Genomic DNA, 18626 nt, shown 5'->3' on the forward strand with positions numbered 1-18626 from the left:
GCCCCCCACCCCTTGACCCCACCGCCAGCCTGGCCAGAGCATAAGAGTCCTCTCCCTCTTCTGGCAGCTTTTGTGGGACTTGAGGATCACCTAACGTGTCTTTGGAGTTGCTTGATTTTGGGGGGGTGAGCACAGCTGCCAGAGACTGTCACTTAAATAGCCTAATTTTGTCAAAGTCCGCAGAGCCTCCATAAAATAGCCAGTGCCATGTACAGCATATCCTGTGAGAAGTATTATTAAATTGGCTCACTATTTTTTCCGGATCATAAGCCTAATTGACTTTTCTATCCTAATTTTTATCCTAATTCTATCCTAATTCAGGTGGTAAGATAGCATTTTGTGGCCTTCAGTCTCTCTTCTAGTTGTACTTGTGCCTCAGGAGATGAATTCTTTATGATAATATAATAGTAGTGAACAAATGATTGCACTGCACTTTTTTCCCCATGAAGAAGCTGCAGTCTGCCATCAGGACACTAGATGGTAGTCTCAGTTCAGAAACATTTCAACGGCTATTTGACATTGCAGTGACATTAAATCATGGCTCTATTTTAGTGGTGTTTGCTCCTTGAAACATCAGGTGAATCAGTCGTGATGTGGATATGTTATTCAAACGTGAACTCTGCACACTTCACTTCTGGAAATGTTCATACGGAAGCTGGTAACAAATTCCCCCTTGATTTCCACAAATGATCTTAAATTTGATTAATAATTTTGCAATTAACCATTCCTGTGTTACTGATCTATCAGAAAACACCGGTGAAATACAGAGATTTCTGATGGTGTGAGCAAAAATTTTGATTAGAAGAGAAACCCAGTCCTAGATGATCTCAATGATTAGAGTCAATGGGATGTTGAAGACATTCTAGCTCCTTTTTTTCCTAATTTGGAGCAGAAGCATGAGCAAGCGTCCCCTAAAACTATGGAAGTGTGCCAGCTTCTAGGTTAATGTGCAAAGTTGTCCTATTTCACATTTGGATGAACAAACTATGACGCATAGAGTCATGGTCATTTTATCATCTGTGATCGTGCTGGTATGTTCTACTTTGCATAACTCATCAAATACTCATTGACCTGCATTCATTGTTGTTAGGGCTCTAATATGCTTTAAGCCTCTGCTTTGAAGGAGGCAGACCAGAAATGTAAATTTGCATCCTCCATAGCCAAGCCCCAACACTGTGTAAGATCTGCCTTTTTCATCTGCTTCTCTTGCCCCGGAAAGTAAGAGTTTTCCAGGCTTATTTTACAGTTATTATAGGTATATCTATACAAAATAAAATCCAGATATACTATTAAACTTCCAGGAACAGAAGAATTTAATAGCAGTGCTGAAGCAGAAGAGGTTCAGTTGGCTTAATTCCCCACTGACTAACATTCAGGTTATTTTAGATGTGCTGGCTAGGGGGGGAGCTTCTTTCAGCTTTCCCTGAAAGAAAGCTTTCCCAAAGAAAGGTTTTACTTTGACCCGAATGAGTGCATAGCCATGTTTCTGCTTGCTTTTTTCAGTATATGTTTCCATGTGAGGTTAAAAAATGTATGTGAGTCATGGAAATAACCTGGTTTTAATTGTGAGATATTGTAGATTGACTGAAAAATGAATCCAATTTTCACTCCACTGAGAGACTGGGAATAGAATGAAAGGAGAAATGAGGCATATATTACTAGTACCCTGACCATTTCACAGTTTCAACAAATTGCAAACTAGTATTGATTTCTATACATAAGCTATGAAGAGAAAAGAATTACAAAACTTTTCAGCAGCCTGAAAAGCCAATATCGACCAACCTAGAATGGTATTTAGGAGAGCAATGCTTAGTTGATGAAAATAAATAGCAGTAAAATAGCTTTCACTTGTAATTTTTATCTAATATTGTATCAGGTCTGTAATCCTTTGCAAGTGTGATCTAATGCATCACTGGTGACTGGAGAAATGTGCAGAATTAATAAAGAAGGTGCTTGGATGCAGAATACCTAAGCACCTCCAATCTTTCTGAAAGTTTCCGATTTGATGCATGATAGTCCCCTGCTGAAAGCCTAAAACCAACCAGTTAGTTCACAAAGTGAGTTTTATTCTGTAGTGCCAGTAGACGTAACCCTTTGCTAAAGTGTTCTGTTTCATGCCATCAGTTCGTCTTTATCCAAACACAAATCTTCAGCCATAAGATCATGTGGTCATGCTACGGCACTTCCAACAGGAGAGGCTCTGGGGCTGCAAACATGTAGATTAGAATCAAATGTATTTTACTACTTCACTACCTTTAAATATGTGAAGCAGAAGAAGAGAATAATGGATAGTAGATGGATATAAATAGTCAGGCTGCACATGAAGGGAACTCTCTAGCAGGAAGGGGAGCAGAGTGTGGGGGTGCCTTGGGTACTGTGAAAGACATAGGCGTGCCAGAACGCCAAAAAACACAGGAAACCTTCCCCAGGAAGGGAAGGATGGGCTTGGTGTCCTCTGGAGATCCCTTCCTTGTCTGTTGTCCTGTCCCTAAACTCTATCATTTCAGCATGTGAAAAATGTCAATAGTTTTTAAGGGAAAAGGAAGGAGAAAGTCTTACTTGCTAATGCAGGCCAATCATCATTCTGCAGTTAACACTTCCCTTCTGGTTTAGGGCCGGGGAGCCAGCATGGATGAAGGGGGAGCCCGGTGGTGGGCTCTGGCAGAGCACGGCTGTGGGATCTGTCCTTTCAAACACATAGGCGCAAAGATGACTTCCCACTGTTATCCCAATGTCCAAAGAAAAGAGCCAATGGGGCAGGTACTAAGTGTCTGAATGCATCTGCTCAACATCTAACTAATGCTTCTAAAGTCCTGGTTAAAATTGGCACTCCTGGTCGATTCATCCCTCCTCCCTTGGGATGCTTCCCGGGTCCCAGATGTCCCTTAGGTTTGCTGGGAAGCGAGACATGGCAGGGTGCTGCTTGCCTCCCTGGAGCACTCCCAGAAGCACTGAGCTCATCTCTAAGAAGTTCAGAGCAGCAGCTTTTTGTAGCTCCCTCAGTAAGCTTCCCGTATTGAGAGGAGAAATTCTTAATCAGTGACTGCCACTGCTTTTTTTACCTGCTAAGCCTAAAAATTACTGTTCATTCACTGTCTCCATAAGTACTTAAGCTCTTGCTAAGTATGGGAGTTTGTTGCTTTCAGTAGAATACTTGTGTCTAAGGTTGAATGTGTACTTTGCTGGACTGGAGCTCTAATCTTCATCTGCTTGTGGCCACTTGTAAGCGAGAGCACTCCATCTCTTAGCTTAGAAATATTGCTGTTTAACTAGTATCACAGTTTGAAAATAATTAAAACTGAGAAGCAGGGGCAGTGAAAGTTGTGTATGACCAAACAAAAAAAAACAGTTCCAGAAGCCTCTCTGTGTATCTTCAGAGACTTTGAAGCAGGATATTAAAAAAAAAAAAAAAAGGCAATATTTTTCTTCCTCTTCTGACTTGCAAATTAAGCAACCTCACATTATGAAAGCTGATTGGAATTTATTTTCAGCTGAAGAGTTCACCACAGACTTAAAAGACTAAAGCCAAGACCATAATTACATATTGTGGATTGCCCCCGTTGCAAAAGTTTTGCTGATTCCAGGGCAAAAATCTACTTAGTGAAAGGTTTTTTGTACTCAATGAATAGTTAGAAATGCAGTAACTGATGTTTCTCATTCAAATGCAGAAAGAATTTTGATTTAGATCCCTGCTCCCTTCCTTTGGAATGCTATTTACCTACATCAGAGTCTAATCAGGTTAATGTGTTAGATGTTCCACCAATGTAAATTATATCAGTGGAAAGAATACTGCAAGAATAGAGTCCTCCAGCTCTATTCATTTGCTTTCAATGTGTCAAATTAATTTTGCCACATGGGTAATAAAAGCTGTGCTTCTGTGTATTTCTGTAAACATTGTATGATTTAGAAAGTGTTTATGATTTCTTTTAACAATGAAACTTAAACTGTGCACAGTCCAATATCAGCAAGTAATTTCAGAAGCAACTGAGGCATGTAATTGAGTTTGTCAGTGTAATTGTATTTTGGAATAGATAGTGGTTTGGTTTTTTTTAGTCGTTAGCAAGTCTCCTATTTAGTGTGCTGATTAATTCTATCAGAGGAGTTAATTAGACTGAGGAGGTGGAGTAAGAATGGATACAAATCACTTTAAAGCATTGCATTTAACTTGGAGTTGATTATTCTGTGTACAGAGAAATGATGCCTCTCCCTGTTACTGACTCGTGTGCCTGATTAGACCTCATCAGCACAGCCCTACATCTGTGAACAAGGGCAAAATGATGGGTAAGGGTGCAATTCTCTCTCCTTTCATGTGTGAACTTCCACACTGATGCATTGCAGGGTACAGAGCTGACCTGACTTTAAGATAATAAGCGCTTGTGCTTACTCTATAATAACAGAAATAATTATTACAATAATTATTACAATATCTGAGAAATAATTATTACAATATCTGTATTTCTAGCACAGCCTCCCCATATTGTTTCCTGTAAAAGACAAGGAATAAATACACACCACTTAACAGCACTGGCTGGCTTTGTGGGCTTCAGAAGAGCTTAGGCCCAAGACCTTGTGTGGGAATATTAAGTTCTCCCCCTGCAAAAAGAATAAAAGGCTTGGATGCTGGAGATCTGGCTGCCACAATAGCTGCTTGTGAGGCACTCAAGTCCAGAACTGAATACAGTGCTCTCTTGGGCCCTTGTGAGTGGGAGCTGGTGGTCCTCTGCTGCAGGCAGACTTTTCTTGCAACAGGACCCAGGGCTCAGATATTCCCTTCATGTATTTTCTATGAGATCCCTAGTGCACTGTTCGCTCCATTGCATGCAGTCCCCTGCGTGGTGAAACACCCTGAAACAAAGTGCCTGCAGCTTGAGGGCTGGGTGTTCTGCAGAGAGGTGGGAGCAGGGGACTCCAGTTTCATCTAGAAGAGGGAGATGAACTTGCATCTCCCTCAACCACTGAGGAGTTGTAGAGAGGCACAGATCAGACGTGGACCTGGCCTGGGAGGTGTGACGTAAGCATTTCCAGAACGCACCAGCTGTGTCAGATATCCTGGGGAAAGAGAGAGAGGGGAACGTCTCCTTCCAGGATGGTGGGACTGCCAGTGCTGGAAGGGCAAATGGGACACCTGCACTGGAGGAGGAGTTACAAGCTTTAATCTTCCCTACCTGCGCGACATGCTGGCTGGGTACTGCACACAAAAAATTATGTCCTGACACACCGCAGAGCACGGTAGTGCAGACACAGAGGAGCTAATGTGGACTCTTCATCTACTGCACCTGAGACAGCATGGACCTAGACAGCTTAAAGCCCAGGTGGGCTGAGCTTGAGCCCTCCTATCCCTCTCTGTTTGCACAGCATGCCTGAAAGTATATACCAGAAGGACTTCTCATATCAGGCAAAGTGAAGGTAAAAAATTGGAAGTATCTTCCAGGAATACAGGCTCCCAGGGTATAGAGGAAAAGGGTGAGATTTTCAGGATTTATATTATGACAGTGAAATTTCCCTTATTTCCCAGTTCAGGCACATAGGATCATGAGTATCTGAAGGTATCTGACAAAAACTCCTGATAACTTCTGAGACAGAGGGACTGAGGAAAGGGGGAGAGGGAATTTAAACAGCTGTCTCTAAAGTCAAAATATATGCAATATAAAGAATAGATTTTAAGAAGCTGTGCATAATTTAAGTCACCTGGAATATTTCCAACTAGACAAACACAAGGCAATATCAAAGAGTTTTAAAATACGCCTTGAGGCATCGTCTGAGTTGGACAGAAGTCAGGTCTCCCTTCATAAACCAAACTTAAATATTGGAACTTGGTGTTGTTTTCTGGAAAACAGTCTCAGTCCAAAGGAAGGGTACAGACAGATGAAGCAACAGACAGAACTATACAAAGCCCAGGTCAATAGTCTGTACATTTTCAAGAAACTCTGACACCACGTCAGGGAATTGCTCGCAGGCTGTGTGAGCAAGCCATTATAATGCTGTCAGTAAGAACTCTTCTTATCTTCGGGCTCCTTCCCCACACAGATAACACAGTTATGGTCAGTACAGGGTATATTTTAATAAGATTCAGAGTGGTAACATCTGGCAAATTCACATGTCATATGCTTCTCCTTCCTCATGTACAAACAGCCTGTGTTCCCATGCTTTTGTGTTTCCCTTAGATAATGGCTTTTCTTCAACAGAATAGGAATGACAGGTTATCTGCCAGGAATGGCAATGCATCTCACAATATGAAGAAATGATCAGAAGCTTTCCTTGTTGGGAAACTTCACATCGGAAACCAGCTGTGATAATTCTATTGAAAGGAGAAGAGCTGGCAATTCTCTTTTGCTGCAAAACAGAAGGAATAGGAAGAGGATCTTGGAAATTCACAGGAGGGTGAATAAGAATTTCTTATCAGACTTCTTCCTCTCTTCCCTGGGAAGGACCTCTCGACTGCCTCTCAGCAAAGGGCTATACTGCCCAATGTCAAATAAAATACGTAAAACGTCTCACAGTCATGACTGGAGCAGGACTAAAGTATCTCAGTAAACAGGGATGTGCATGTGGGGAGAAGCACTCTGGTAAGGGGTGGGAGAAGTCAGGAGCAGCCTCATGCAGAAGGGCAGCTTGGCTACCCGGGCTTGTCGTGTCCTGTCAGGATAAAATGACATCTCCTTTCAGTGACATCTCATGTCCTGACTATCGGGCTTGGGCCTAGCTGCTGGATTCTGTGGCTGTTAGAGCAATGGTCCAGGGTTTTGGGTGACTAAAGATGCAGATAGTTGCCTCTGGGGATATTCTAAAATGCCCAGACTGCCTGCAGTCAACAAGATTTGGGAACCTGTCAAGGCTTAGGCATCACCATCCTGCTTTATCTCACTTTAATATCACTGAAATCCCAGCTTCTTGTGACTAAAGTCATGTTACTGCAACATTCAGGCCCATGATTTGGTTTAATAACCTCTTAGGCTTCATTATCATCCAAAGACCAAGCTCTGGTTACAGATGGGGCTTGCACCACTTGCACAGGTTGTGGTATAATCTGTGCTTGCAGCTTTGGGTACTGGATTGATGCTGCTCTAATGTAAGATGTTAGTTACACATCCAAAAGCAGTACAAGTCACAGAGTCCCACAACACATTTATCCAGAGCTTTTCAACTTTTCCAGTTCATGGACCTCTACAGATTTTCCAGGAGAGATGTGGACCTTTGTCTCATGGTTTTAAACCTGCTGTCAACAACCCTGTTTGTCCTGGTTGCTTCTGATGGGCCACTCAAACAAGTGGGCTGCTGGCTGAAAGCCTCATGGTAACCTCAGTCTTGCAAAATACCCAGTCCCTAAGCGACATCATTGCTATTTTCATCTCTTTTTCAGTGAGTGGCAGCATTTTGACAACTTCCTTGACTAAGGTGGTGAGCTGCAGGAAAGTGGCGAGGAGCAGAGCTGCCTCAGCAGGGTGCTAGCAGCTCAGCTGGGCCACATTGGGAGGGCAGCTGCGCCCCAACAGGTCCTTAGCCAGCACGGGAGTGATGCGTGTCCCCTCAGAGACCTCTGCTTGTCACAGATATGGTGAGACTTCTGGAAAGGTAGCGGCAAGCAGCTGCAATGAAGCACAGACCACTTCCCTTTCTCTGCACGGGGAGTTTAATAATCTATTGCCAGGAAAACCTCTACCAAAACCATTCACCCATTAAAAAAAAAAAAGTTTCATAATTTGGGTTTTCTGATGCAGACCCCTAGGGCATATGGACAATTTGCTGAATCCCAGGATTTCCTGGTGCAGGAGATGGAAAGCCTCTTTGATACTCTTCTGGAGAAGTTTCAGTTCCCTCCAGGGGCATCTCTGTGGGTTTGACTTGCTATCAGTGACTCAGTCACCAAAAAGAGGAAGAAGAAGGTTGAGTGAGGTTAGGCCGCCTGCCTTCCTTTCTTGCAGCTGACACCCTCCTTATTTACAGGACAGCATGAGCCAAAAGGGAAGGGCAGCACATGTTTACATAGGTTTTCTCTGCTTTGGGTTTATGGATGGGATTCTCCATAGAGCAGTTGTTTCCATTCACTCCCTTGCTTCCGCTGCTGGCCCTGCAGAAAGGGCAAATGAAGTGGGACTTGATGTGATCTTGAAGGACACAGAGGGTAGTGTGGAGTGGGGGCAAAAAGGGACATGCAGCAGTTTTGGGACAGGCAACATGTGCCACAGCAGCTCCTCCTTACGACAGTCAGTACTCCCTTTAGCCCTCTTCCCTCTGTGATAGTGGCACTGCTGTGCATGTGCAGTACTCTGCTTTCTTTGTACTTCTCTGAGTGGTCAAAATGGATTGAGAAAGACTTCTTCTGGAATTAAATGACACTAAAAATGAATTATATCAAGTACAGAGTACAGTTTTTTAAAGCAAACTATTTTTTTATAGTTTACATTAAAAAGTAGCTGTAGTTTACACTGAAATTCAGCTGCTTAAATAAGACAAGCCCTTAAGCTCCTTTCTTCAGGGGCATCTCCCAATAGGTGTATCATGCCAGCTGCAATGGCTGCTCTCTATGTCATTGCAAGCACTTCCTATCAGGCAGTGCTCCCTGGGAGTCAAAGAAGGAATTCAGCTGATAAAAACTCAGAGCTGAACAAACAACTGGCAATGGATTAATTTTCTAAAATATTGCTCCTCATCTGCATGGGAACAGTTGTAATTTATTTCTGCCAGAAGGTTTAAGGAGCTGAGCAACTGAACTAAGAGTCGCCTTCAGGCAAGGGGCCATACACCTCTCCCAAAGGTTTGCACACTGCCAAGGATGGGTGCTGCCAGGCTGAAGGTTGGAGGAGCCAATGGCCCTGGGCAGGAGCCATAAAGCCTCAATGCTATCCATTGAGGAAGGGGCTCAATGTCCAGCTCTCAAAAACCATAAAAAATTCAAGGAACACTGGAAATGAGGTCTTTTCTCACAAAGGCCCATCGAAATTGCCCAAGGGGATGTGCTGGGCCTCCACCATGACACCCTTGGTCTCCTGCTGGCCCATACTGGTTGGAAGGGGAGGGACAGTAGAAGAAGCAGTAACGTCATACACTTTCCTCCCTCTCCTAGGAAGGGACAACACATTTCATGTTTAATTAACCCTGGCTGCAGCCTCTGCAAGAGCCTATGTCTGTTAATTCTCTTTTTAAAAAGAGGAAGACACTAAATCACCAGAAGAGTGACTCAAGGAATTCAGCTGCCGAAAGAAGTTGAATCGGTGTCCCAATTCCAGCTGCTGTACAAGACAGTCAAAGATGTTCCTCCAGCACAGTTTGGTAATGCACAATTGTCTGGGCAGCTTAGGGACACTGTGCTGCAAACTTCTTAGCTCTGGTTCCTGAGTCAACTGAAGTCATTGGATCAGCCCACAAAATGAACTGAGAACAGATGTGAGCGATTCCAGTGTCAGGGTTTTGGACCATAACCACAAATGCAGGCATAATTAAGATTTTCCTCCATTTCTCTTATGCGCTAAATGGAAATATTAGATTAATTCAGCTATGCTGTAAGACTAACTGCAGAGAGTCTCTGGAAGATGTGTTGACATGGAAAAGGTCACTATGTTGCCATTGGATCGTTACTTTCCTTACTTTACCCAGTAGTTAAAAGTGATATTTTATGACTTTCCCAAACCACTCACCTTCAATTGTCCAGGCAGTCAATAAGGCAAAATAAATGAAGAACATCAGAAAGTTGTACAGTTTAAGGCTTTCTATCATTATGCAAAATCCACATCTTCATTAATCACTTTTTTTCTTAATGAAGTCAGGGACTAGAGTTTCTGCTGCTAAGTACTCAAAGGAGTTATTAAATCTCTGGCTGTCTGGTTCCCCCATCTGTTTCCATAAAAATGTACTGCAATTAGTATTTCAGGGAACACTACTGTAAACAGTGAGGGCGAGCTTATAGTCTGATTGGCAAAAAATGATTCAAAATCCACCTTAAACCAGCCTTCCCTGTACTTTGCAAGAGGGTTAAGGCAGTAAAAGCAAGATCGACAAAATGAGAGAGGCTGGAAAAACTGCTGCCCTTCCAGGTCCCGCAGTCCGCTATTGACTAGAAGTGAGGATAATATTTCTTTTCTGAAGAAGGCACCCCCAGTAGCACTTGCAACAGCCAGGGAAGTAGTCTGTAGCATAGCAACTGCGTATGCAGACAGGCTATGGTCCTTGGGCACCAGGTAACGGGGTGCAGCTGGAGGTAAGTACCAGTCCAGGGGTAAGTACGGGGCACAGGCCCCGGTTTCCTTGCATGAGAGCCCCTGGCCACTTGGTCTCAGTATGCTGCTGAGATTTTATTACACTGAAGCTGTGGCCAAGAGCATGGGCCTTCCTTGGCAGAAGTACCTCGTCGTTGGCAGAAATAAGTCACAGAAAATAACCCTGTGCTTGTGCAAGAACGTGGCAGGCACCCTCACCTTAGCGTGTGCAGCTGTCTGGTGTTTAAGGAGGCCAGTAACAACGTCGTCTCTGGGAAGAGAAAGGTCGCTATTGTATCATATTTCTCACTATTGTATCATATTTCACAGAGTCATGCAGCTCTCCTACATGCATTACACTGTCTCAGTGAAGACCTTTTGCTCTTCATTAATTTCACAATTCTATGGCCAGCCATTTCTAATAAAATGTTACAAACAGGTTTTTGACAGCCAAAAGGTTACGTTTTCTTCAGTCACTGAATTAATAGACTTCCAATTGGCACGATGTGCTTCTGCAGTGAATCACAGCCTCTTAGGTGCCATGACATGTGGCCATATCATTGAAATCCCCCTCCAAATAGCCCCTTTTTTTTATCTGCTTAGTACCAAACAAAAGGGATCCTGAGCCTTTATTTGTACTATATTTATGCCAGGATAAATTTTTGCTGCTGATAAATTTCCGTCTGTTTTTTACAGCAGTGGGACAGGCCCAGTTTCTCAGGAAGGAAGAGTTGCAGGGTCTAGTCTGAACTGAGGCAAAAACGATGATCCAAGAAGGGCTAACTGACTGGAAGGGGCTGGCTCTGACACGCCTGAATTGCCCAGGAGAAAGATAATAAACAGAATGAGGAGAGCAATTGCCTTAATAAATAAACTGGAACACGTGTGCAACTGATACCGCCAGGGGCTGATATGTGCCAAGAAGTCTGTTTTTAACATCTGCTCTTCAGCAGCCTTAATATGTTATAACCAGATCAATATATCTTCTGACGCTGGTGTCAGACTTCCTATAGCAGCTAGAGGTGGGGGGAGCAGGAAATAACATGCACATGCACATATATACACACATAAATATTTGTACATGAATATCCAGTAATTGAAGGATTTAGCATGGAAATTGATACCAAATGCTGCTACAGTAACCTGGATAAAGAGGACCCATCATGGGCTGATATATGGTCTGTATGAACTAATATTTTTTCATACCTTGCCAAGACCTTTGAGCTGCAAAGTTGAGGGAGGGAAACAGGTGCAGAGCTGAGGGTGTAATGGTCATTTTTAAGAGCGTTTTCCTACCAGTGTGCAGCCACATACAGCGAAGAGCAGAGAGGGTGAGGAGAAAGGAGATGAAAGGAGAAGCTGCACAGGTGGATGTTTTTCGGCTGACTGCGGTGTTCAGCTAAGGACAGAGTGCCAGTGGGTAAGAAGAAAAGAACAAATCCTGCAGGCAGGAAGAAAAGTTGAGAACATATCCAGTGCTTGAAAGCCATGTGGCTTTCTAGTTGACTGAAAATCTTGCAGAACTTCATATTAAGTGCTCTAAGAGAAATCAGGACCCCACTGTGAAAGCACTTAGTGAATAGGTAGTGAGAGAAAAGCTAAAATAATATTATACTTTAGGAAATCATGCCAGGATGGGCAGGGCTGAAAGGACCACGCGGCTATGCCGCAGCTTCCCCAGCTCACCCTTCAGCCCCTGAGCCTCAGCCACAGCTGAAAGTGGGTCTGGGAGAATCACAGAATCACAGAATCATTTAGGTTGGAAGGGACCTCTGGAGATCGTCTAGTCCAACCTCCCTGCTCAAGCAGGGACCTCTAGAGCATATTGCCCAGGATCACATCCAGACGGGTTTTGAAGATCTCCAGGGAAGGAGACTCCACTACCTCTCTGGGCAACCTGTTCCAATGCTCTGTCACCCTCACAGTGAAGAAGTTTTTTCTCAGGTTTAGGTGGAACTTCCTGTGGTTCAGTTTCTGCCCGTTGCCTCTTGTCCTGTTGCTGGGCACCACGGAGAAGAGGCTGGCCTCATCCTCTTGACACTCCCCCTTCAGATACTTGTACACGTTGATCAGATCACCTCTCAGTCTTCTCTTCTCCAGGCTGAACAGGCCCAGCTCTCGCAGTCTTTCTTCATAGGAGAGATGCTCCAGTCCCCTGATCATCTTTGTAGCCTTCCGCTGGACTCTCTCCAGTAGTGCCATGTCTCTCTTGGACTGGGGAGCCCAGAATTGGAACATATAGGATTGCAAAGACTGTTGTTAGGATGCAGTCAGATGTCTCCCATGCTTGTGCAAGGGAGACACAAGACTCCCTTGCTTCTGCTCAGCCCATCTTTGCTTGCAGCAGAGTTGTTGGGCAGCATCCGCAGCGTTTTCTCACAAGGAAGAAAGGACATGAGAAAACTGATCTTTCTTCTCTCAACTTACTCCGCAAGCTCAGGGGGAGTCCATTGAAGGACTTATCACAAAAGATTAATGGTTTGCCTGCAGCATTACACAGAATTTGTTCATCTAAAACAGGATAGTGGCTTGGAAGAAGAGGTTGTGGCCTCTCTGATGCAGCAGCACTGTTCTTCTGACAGAAGGTGATAAATAAAAGTCACAGTGCCACTGAGCGCATTTGAAAGCTTCTCATTGAACAATGTGAAAAACACTTGCTATGACCCCAAGAACCTTTACATCAAGAGACCTCCTGGGCACACATGGAGAACAAGGTCTCGTTTTTAAGTGCTGCCATCAGTGGATTATATAGGGATAGCAGTAACTCTAAAAGCATGCTCATTTACTGCAGATGTCTGATTTTTCCCTCAGTACTTCTCCAGAGTATCTAATCTAATGACAAATACGGATGTGGAAACTGAGGAACTTTCAGCTGTTGTGTTTATTTAGCCATTTACTGGAACATCAGCTGGAAACAATAGATTTCAGATCATTTTTATTTCTGTCTAAATAGCAGGACTCTTTCAAAAAGCCAAGTGCTCTGCTGGATGTTACTAATAATAACTGTCCACATCCCAGTCTCTGCTATATTACAGCTGAAACGTAGTTATATGTGGCTCTGTGGCTCTTACTTGTTCCAGAAAATAGAACCAAAGCTATCAGGGATTAATTCTTAGGATAGTCTTGCTTGGCCCAAGAGGCCTTTTTTAGGATTTTTCGTTGCAGGCTTTTGAGGAAAGATGGCAAGACAAGCATAATAGGAACACGAATGCTAGTAAAGTCAAATAAGTTCACTTGTTTGATCATGCCCTGATACGAGACCAGCAGGTGATTTAGATAAACACAGTGAAGCCTAAATCAAAACAAAGTATTGATAACTCACCAGATTCAAATACTGAAAATTAGGACCAGAAAATCAAGAAGCTGGCTCAAAAATCGAAGCAAGATGATAAATATAACACATTCAGGTTCTTTATACATTTGCCTGCAGAGCTTTGAGCTTTTCACTCAAATACGGTTTGTCTTTTCCCTGTAAACACACCTTCCTCCTCAGGAGACGGAGATTCTTATAACACTACCTCTCCTCGGGAACCGAGGAGTTGCAGGAGAGCTGTAACAAACTTGCTAGAGTTGGCAATTCCACTTTGATGTCAATCACTGATGTCAATCCTGAGGGTGGACGTGACAGGATAGGGCAGCACACTATTTCCTACCTGCAAACTTCTTTAGCAGTTTGATGACGAGCAAGGTGTCTGAAGGTGTTTGCCGATGCTGAGAACGTGACCGCGTCGTCACCTCTTTGGCTGTTGCATCCAGAAATTTTCCCAAGCGACGTGCTCATAGCCAAGGAGATCTTGAGTTTAAGCCTGCTGGTTTTCCTGCATGCACTGTCTATAGCAGTCTCCAGTATTCACTCCTGTTTGCTCCCCTAGAATGGTATTTCCCGTAATTTCAAGACAAACCCTTGACTGACTTCATCATCGTTTTCCCCTTAAAATACACGGCTTTTTTCTAATGGGTTTAACTTGTGTTTTCCAAACAAATCTCCACCGCAGGTGGAAGGAACCGTAATAGCCACCTAACCGTCCATTTATCAGCATGCCAAACAGCTCATATTTGGGGTAGAAACGCTTGTTATTTCTGTAACGGCTAAACGGACTTGGCGGCTCCTCGGAAGCAGGAAGCGGCCCCGCTGCGAAGGAAAAACAAAGCGCTCCCTGCTTCCAGCTGCTCCCCACAGAGACACCCCACAGGCGCCGCTGCCTGGCACCGGCCAGGTCAGGGCAGCAGTTGTGAGGGGCGGCTCTGTTTCAGGGCCGCACTCCAGGGCTGCCAGAAAGCTCTCTCTCCGCCGGAGCAGGCTCTGCGCTTTCTGCCGGCGGCGAGCGAGGCGGGCACCCTTTGCTGTGCCTGCCCCAGGCCAAACCACAGCGCAGTCTTGCCGGGGGGAAGGATCCATGCGAGGGAACAGGCCTTACAGGCAGGGCCGCCGCTGGCTGCCGGCCTCCCTTGGCACACTAAGGGCTGCGGGAAGGGCAACGCCCGCGCAACGGCTCCGCCGCGGCGTCTCTGCGCGCCCTGCGCATGCGCGGGGCTCTCCGCACAGGCGCAGAAGAGCCAGAAGCCGGCGGGTCAGGGGGCAGCAATATGGCTGCGCCCATGCGTAGCCGAGAGGGACGGCCGGAGTGGGGGGCTTAGCCCCGTCTTGGCCCGTCGAGGGAGGGCTGTGGCGTGGCTTGGCCTCGCCTCGCCTCCGCATGGAGCTGCGGGAGTCGTGGGCTGCCTTAGCGGTGAGTGTGTGGGCTCGGGCCTGCCCGTTGCCATGGCGACGCAGCGGCCTGGGCCCCCCGGCGCCGCGGTGAGGGGCGGCGGGAGCGCGCCTGGCCGCGGCTCCTCGGTACCGTTACAGCGGGGCCGGGCGGGGAAGGCTCGCCGCCGCCCCGCGGCCCTTGGCACCTGCCGGGGCGTTTCCCCGGCGCCGTGGCCGCCTGTGCGGGTGCCGAGAGCGGCGGGAGCCCCCGGGTGCGGCTCAGACGGGGTCTGCCCCCGTGGCTGGCTCGCGAGAGCGCGTCGCACGGCTTCCTCTTGGCAGAGCGGCGGGCCAGCGGCTCCCTTGGCTCCCCTAGCTGCGGGCCTTCTTGGGAAAACCGCCGCCTGCTTGCGGCGCTGCGGTTAACAACGTGAGCGTGAGCACCTGGGCTAACTGGAGACGGGCAGGCCTGTGCCTGCGCGCAGGCCTCAGCTGCAGCCCTAAGTGCTCCGGGGGCTGCACGGCCGTGTGTGGCTCAGTACGCTCGAGTTAGACCTGGTTTTGTTCAATTGTGTCGCTGGGCTTAAGTTTGTTGGGTATGTCCAGCTCCTGGTGATGACTTTTCAGCTGTTCAGCTCCCAATAAAACATTAGCCTTACTGAAAGGCAGTGGAGAAGGTGTGTTTTTAGTTGCCTTATTATCTAAAAAATCATTACTGTTTGGCTGCAGATGTGTGAGCATGCAGGTGGTGGTGCCCTCTGGCAGGTGCTCCGGTAGCTGCTTCATGAATGTGAATGGCGTTCAAGACGCTGACCTTTGCAATCCAAAGAAGCAATTAGCAACTCTGGATGCATGTTTCAACAGTTGGCTAGGTTAAATCTGATCAGTGTGATTTTGAGCAGATAAGAACTTTAATGAAAAAGAGTGAGGAAAATCAATGCATGCAAAATAGCCACATAGGTTAAAAGAGTAATTAATTTATTGATTAAAGTGTTAGTAGTCGATAGCGACCACCTTTCTGAATCTTCTGTTGGCACTGAAGAAAATTCAGAGTAACATGCAGTGTAATATGATTTTGTTTTCTGGCAGGGTCAAAATCTGTGCTGTTTTTTGTGTGCTGTTTTATATAGGCTAGGTTTCAGGAAAGTATGTCTTCTGTTTGAAAAAGCAATGCATCTAAATAATGTATCATAATGAGTTAATGTTAATTACTGACTTTTTTGAATTGGAAGCTTCTATATATTTTGATTTCCTCCTTCTGTTCTTAAAAAAATGATTATTTTCTACAAATCCGCCCTGTCCTGTAGAAGCTTTTTCCAGTGTCTGTGTTTCTAGATGACTTTTTAAATTACTTCTATTTTTTTTTTAATCGAGCTTTAGTTGAAACTAGTTTTAGGGTGTGGAATTGTCTCTAGAATTGTTCTGGATGAAAAGCTTCCACTTTTCCTTTTAACTTTGAAAATATATTTATTTAAAACGACTCTTTTTAAAAGAAGTTTAAAAAGAAAGGTAGAAGAAGTTTGCTAGAAAAATGTGAATGTGTTTTTCCCAGGGATGTTTTCATGGGAAACAGAACAGCTTCTGTCCTCCTCTGATCCCCCCCCCCCCCCCACCCCACAGCACCACAGGTTCCTGGAGGTAGTAGTTGTTTTGTGCTGTGTTGTTTTGACAAGTGGCATTTAATGCTGTCTTGTAGCTTATATGCGCGGAGAACATATTTTATTGCTTTGCTTATACTTTTCAAAGTGATGAAAGATTGTTCCAGAGATGAAATACTTATTACCTTCTTTTGTTAAAGCTTTTTTGTTATAGCTGTAGAAGCTATTGAGGTCTGTGTAAGACCATCAGTTGCAATTTGGCCTCAAGATGGATACGTTCAGTAGTACTTTGATTTTTAGGCGTGACTCAGTTGCTCACACATGCACTGCTATTCTACCCTCTGTGAATATTAATGCACTTTACTCTCTGGTTTTATCTGAAAGGCTGGTGGAGTTGCTGGTGTCTGCGTTGACTTGATCCTTTTCCCTCTGGATACTGTGAAAACTAGACTGCAGAGTCCCCAAGGATTTAGGAAGGCTGGTGGCTTTCGTGGCATCTATGCTGGTGTTCCTTCCACTGCTATAGGATCCTTTCCAAATGGTAAATTTTGTCTGAATTACGCTTTATCTTCTGTTAGATGGGAGCTTATGTAATGTAGGACATCCACATTTGTAGTGTCCTCTCCTGCAGGTGACTGTGTGTTTGGACTTTGTGAGGGGCAGCTTCTAGGATTGTATAGTACTGAACAAACTCTCTGAGGAAGCCTGGAGTGAAGGCTGCAGTGTGTTTACTCTGAAAAGCTCTGGTTTTGTGTGTCTGGTCTTACTGCTGTATTTCAGCTAGGAACTTACCTAAACAGGAGCTCTTAAAAATTGCTTTTTTTTTTTTTTTTCCCCTCCTCTGAGGCCTTCCATGTGGATTGATTAACCCACTTCAGCTACATGCTGTAGTTAACTTTTCTGACATAAACAATCCCTTAGTTTGGCTTTTGAAAATGGGTAGGAACTGGAGGCTATGTTCATATTTAGAGAAGCCTGCCCTGCTGTTAAGGGGGCAGTGTACGTCACTAATGTGAATGCAGTTCAATGCTGTCTTCCAGCATGTTTTACTCTCTTAAATGTCTGTGTAAATCTCGCTATTGTAAGCCTCGTTCTATGGTAAGAGTAGTACATGCTGTACTGATTGGTGTAGCCCAGCAGTTCAAACAAATCTAAAATAAATGAACTCTAAAAGTTATCAAGTGGTATTTAGCTGCCAGCATTAAACATTGCTGGTGCTTTACATATCCCAGGCATACAACCCCTAGTCCTTGGAAGTGTTTATGGATATGTGTTATTAGCCTGTTCCTTCTTACAGAAGCATCCAAAGGCATTTCCAGGTGTCAAAGAGGGCCTAAGTCTTGCTTGCTGCAGACACTTGTGTCACTGCATTTCTTTCACTGTACTGGAAATGAATGAGAACTCTTCAAGGTGGTTGAGCATTGGAGGTCTTTGAGCTAAATGCCCTGGGGCTGCTATGCTCTTCTTTCTTTCCCTGGAAACAGGGAGTAACTTAAAATTAGAAGACATCAGGGATAAATCTGAAATTGAAACTTTAAAAAGGTAAATACTTGTAGTCCCTGCAGAGAAAAGGTATCTAAAATTCTGAAGGCCTTTGTCCATTTCTTCTTTGTACAGGGCGGAGAGGGAAGCACCAAGCTATGTTGTCAGTAGTGTTAGAAGTTTGCAGACAAATCCACTGACACCTTCAAATGTTTGATGTCCTTCATAAGATGATATAAAAAATTTCAGTTCTCTATCTTGTCTCCTCTGTTATCTCCTTTTGAGATGATAAGCATCTTTTGATTAGCAGCAGACAGCAATTCACAGGGTCCTTCTTTACAATTAAAATCTGTTCCCCCTCGAGACATGTCAGTTTTTTCAGAATTTGCATCTGCAAAATCTGAACTGTGTTCTTATCTTTCCAGTGTAAGACTGAAAACTGAAATTGTCTTTAGGAAAGAGAGTAACCCTTAAGGTGCAAATGCCTTTGTAGTTGACTGCAGTGGAAAAACACTATTTATGTTGCTATGCTTGTATTAATTTTGTATGTTTCTTGCCCACTGGACAGAGTACTTTAGAAGTGTTAAAGAATTTTCTTTCTGGAGCTAAAGTGTAAAATAAACTGATCATTGCTGGGAAGATGCTATTAATAACTTCTACTGA

At 44.5% G+C, this 18626-nt stretch overlaps 1 protein-coding gene across 32 annotated transcripts in view; it reads left to right on the plus strand.

The window, feature by feature from the left end:
* The first annotated feature begins 10457 nt into the window (after positions 1 to 10457).
* The window catches only part of SLC25A26 (solute carrier family 25 member 26), a 115656-nt gene continuing 107487 nt past the window's right edge, over positions 10458 to 18626 (plus strand). For 26 of the 32 annotated variants that reach the window (XM_068907641.1, XM_068907639.1, XM_068907640.1 and 23 more), the window contains exons 1-2: positions 14757 to 14923; positions 16866 to 17022. In XM_068907641.1, the coding sequence (XP_068763742.1) occupies positions 14891 to 14923; positions 16866 to 17022 (190 nt within the window). In that variant the 5' untranslated portion in view covers positions 14757 to 14890. Of the gene's footprint in view, positions 14924 to 15423; positions 15561 to 16865; positions 17023 to 18626 lie in introns of those variants that run through there. The other 6 variants (XM_068907636.1, XM_068907633.1, XM_068907634.1 and 3 more) reach the window with 2 other exon arrangements.

Source organism: Struthio camelus, chromosome 14 (assembly GCF_040807025.1).
Source record: "Struthio camelus isolate bStrCam1 chromosome 14, bStrCam1.hap1, whole genome shotgun sequence".
NCBI lineage: Eukaryota > Metazoa > Chordata > Aves > Struthioniformes > Struthionidae > Struthio > Struthio camelus.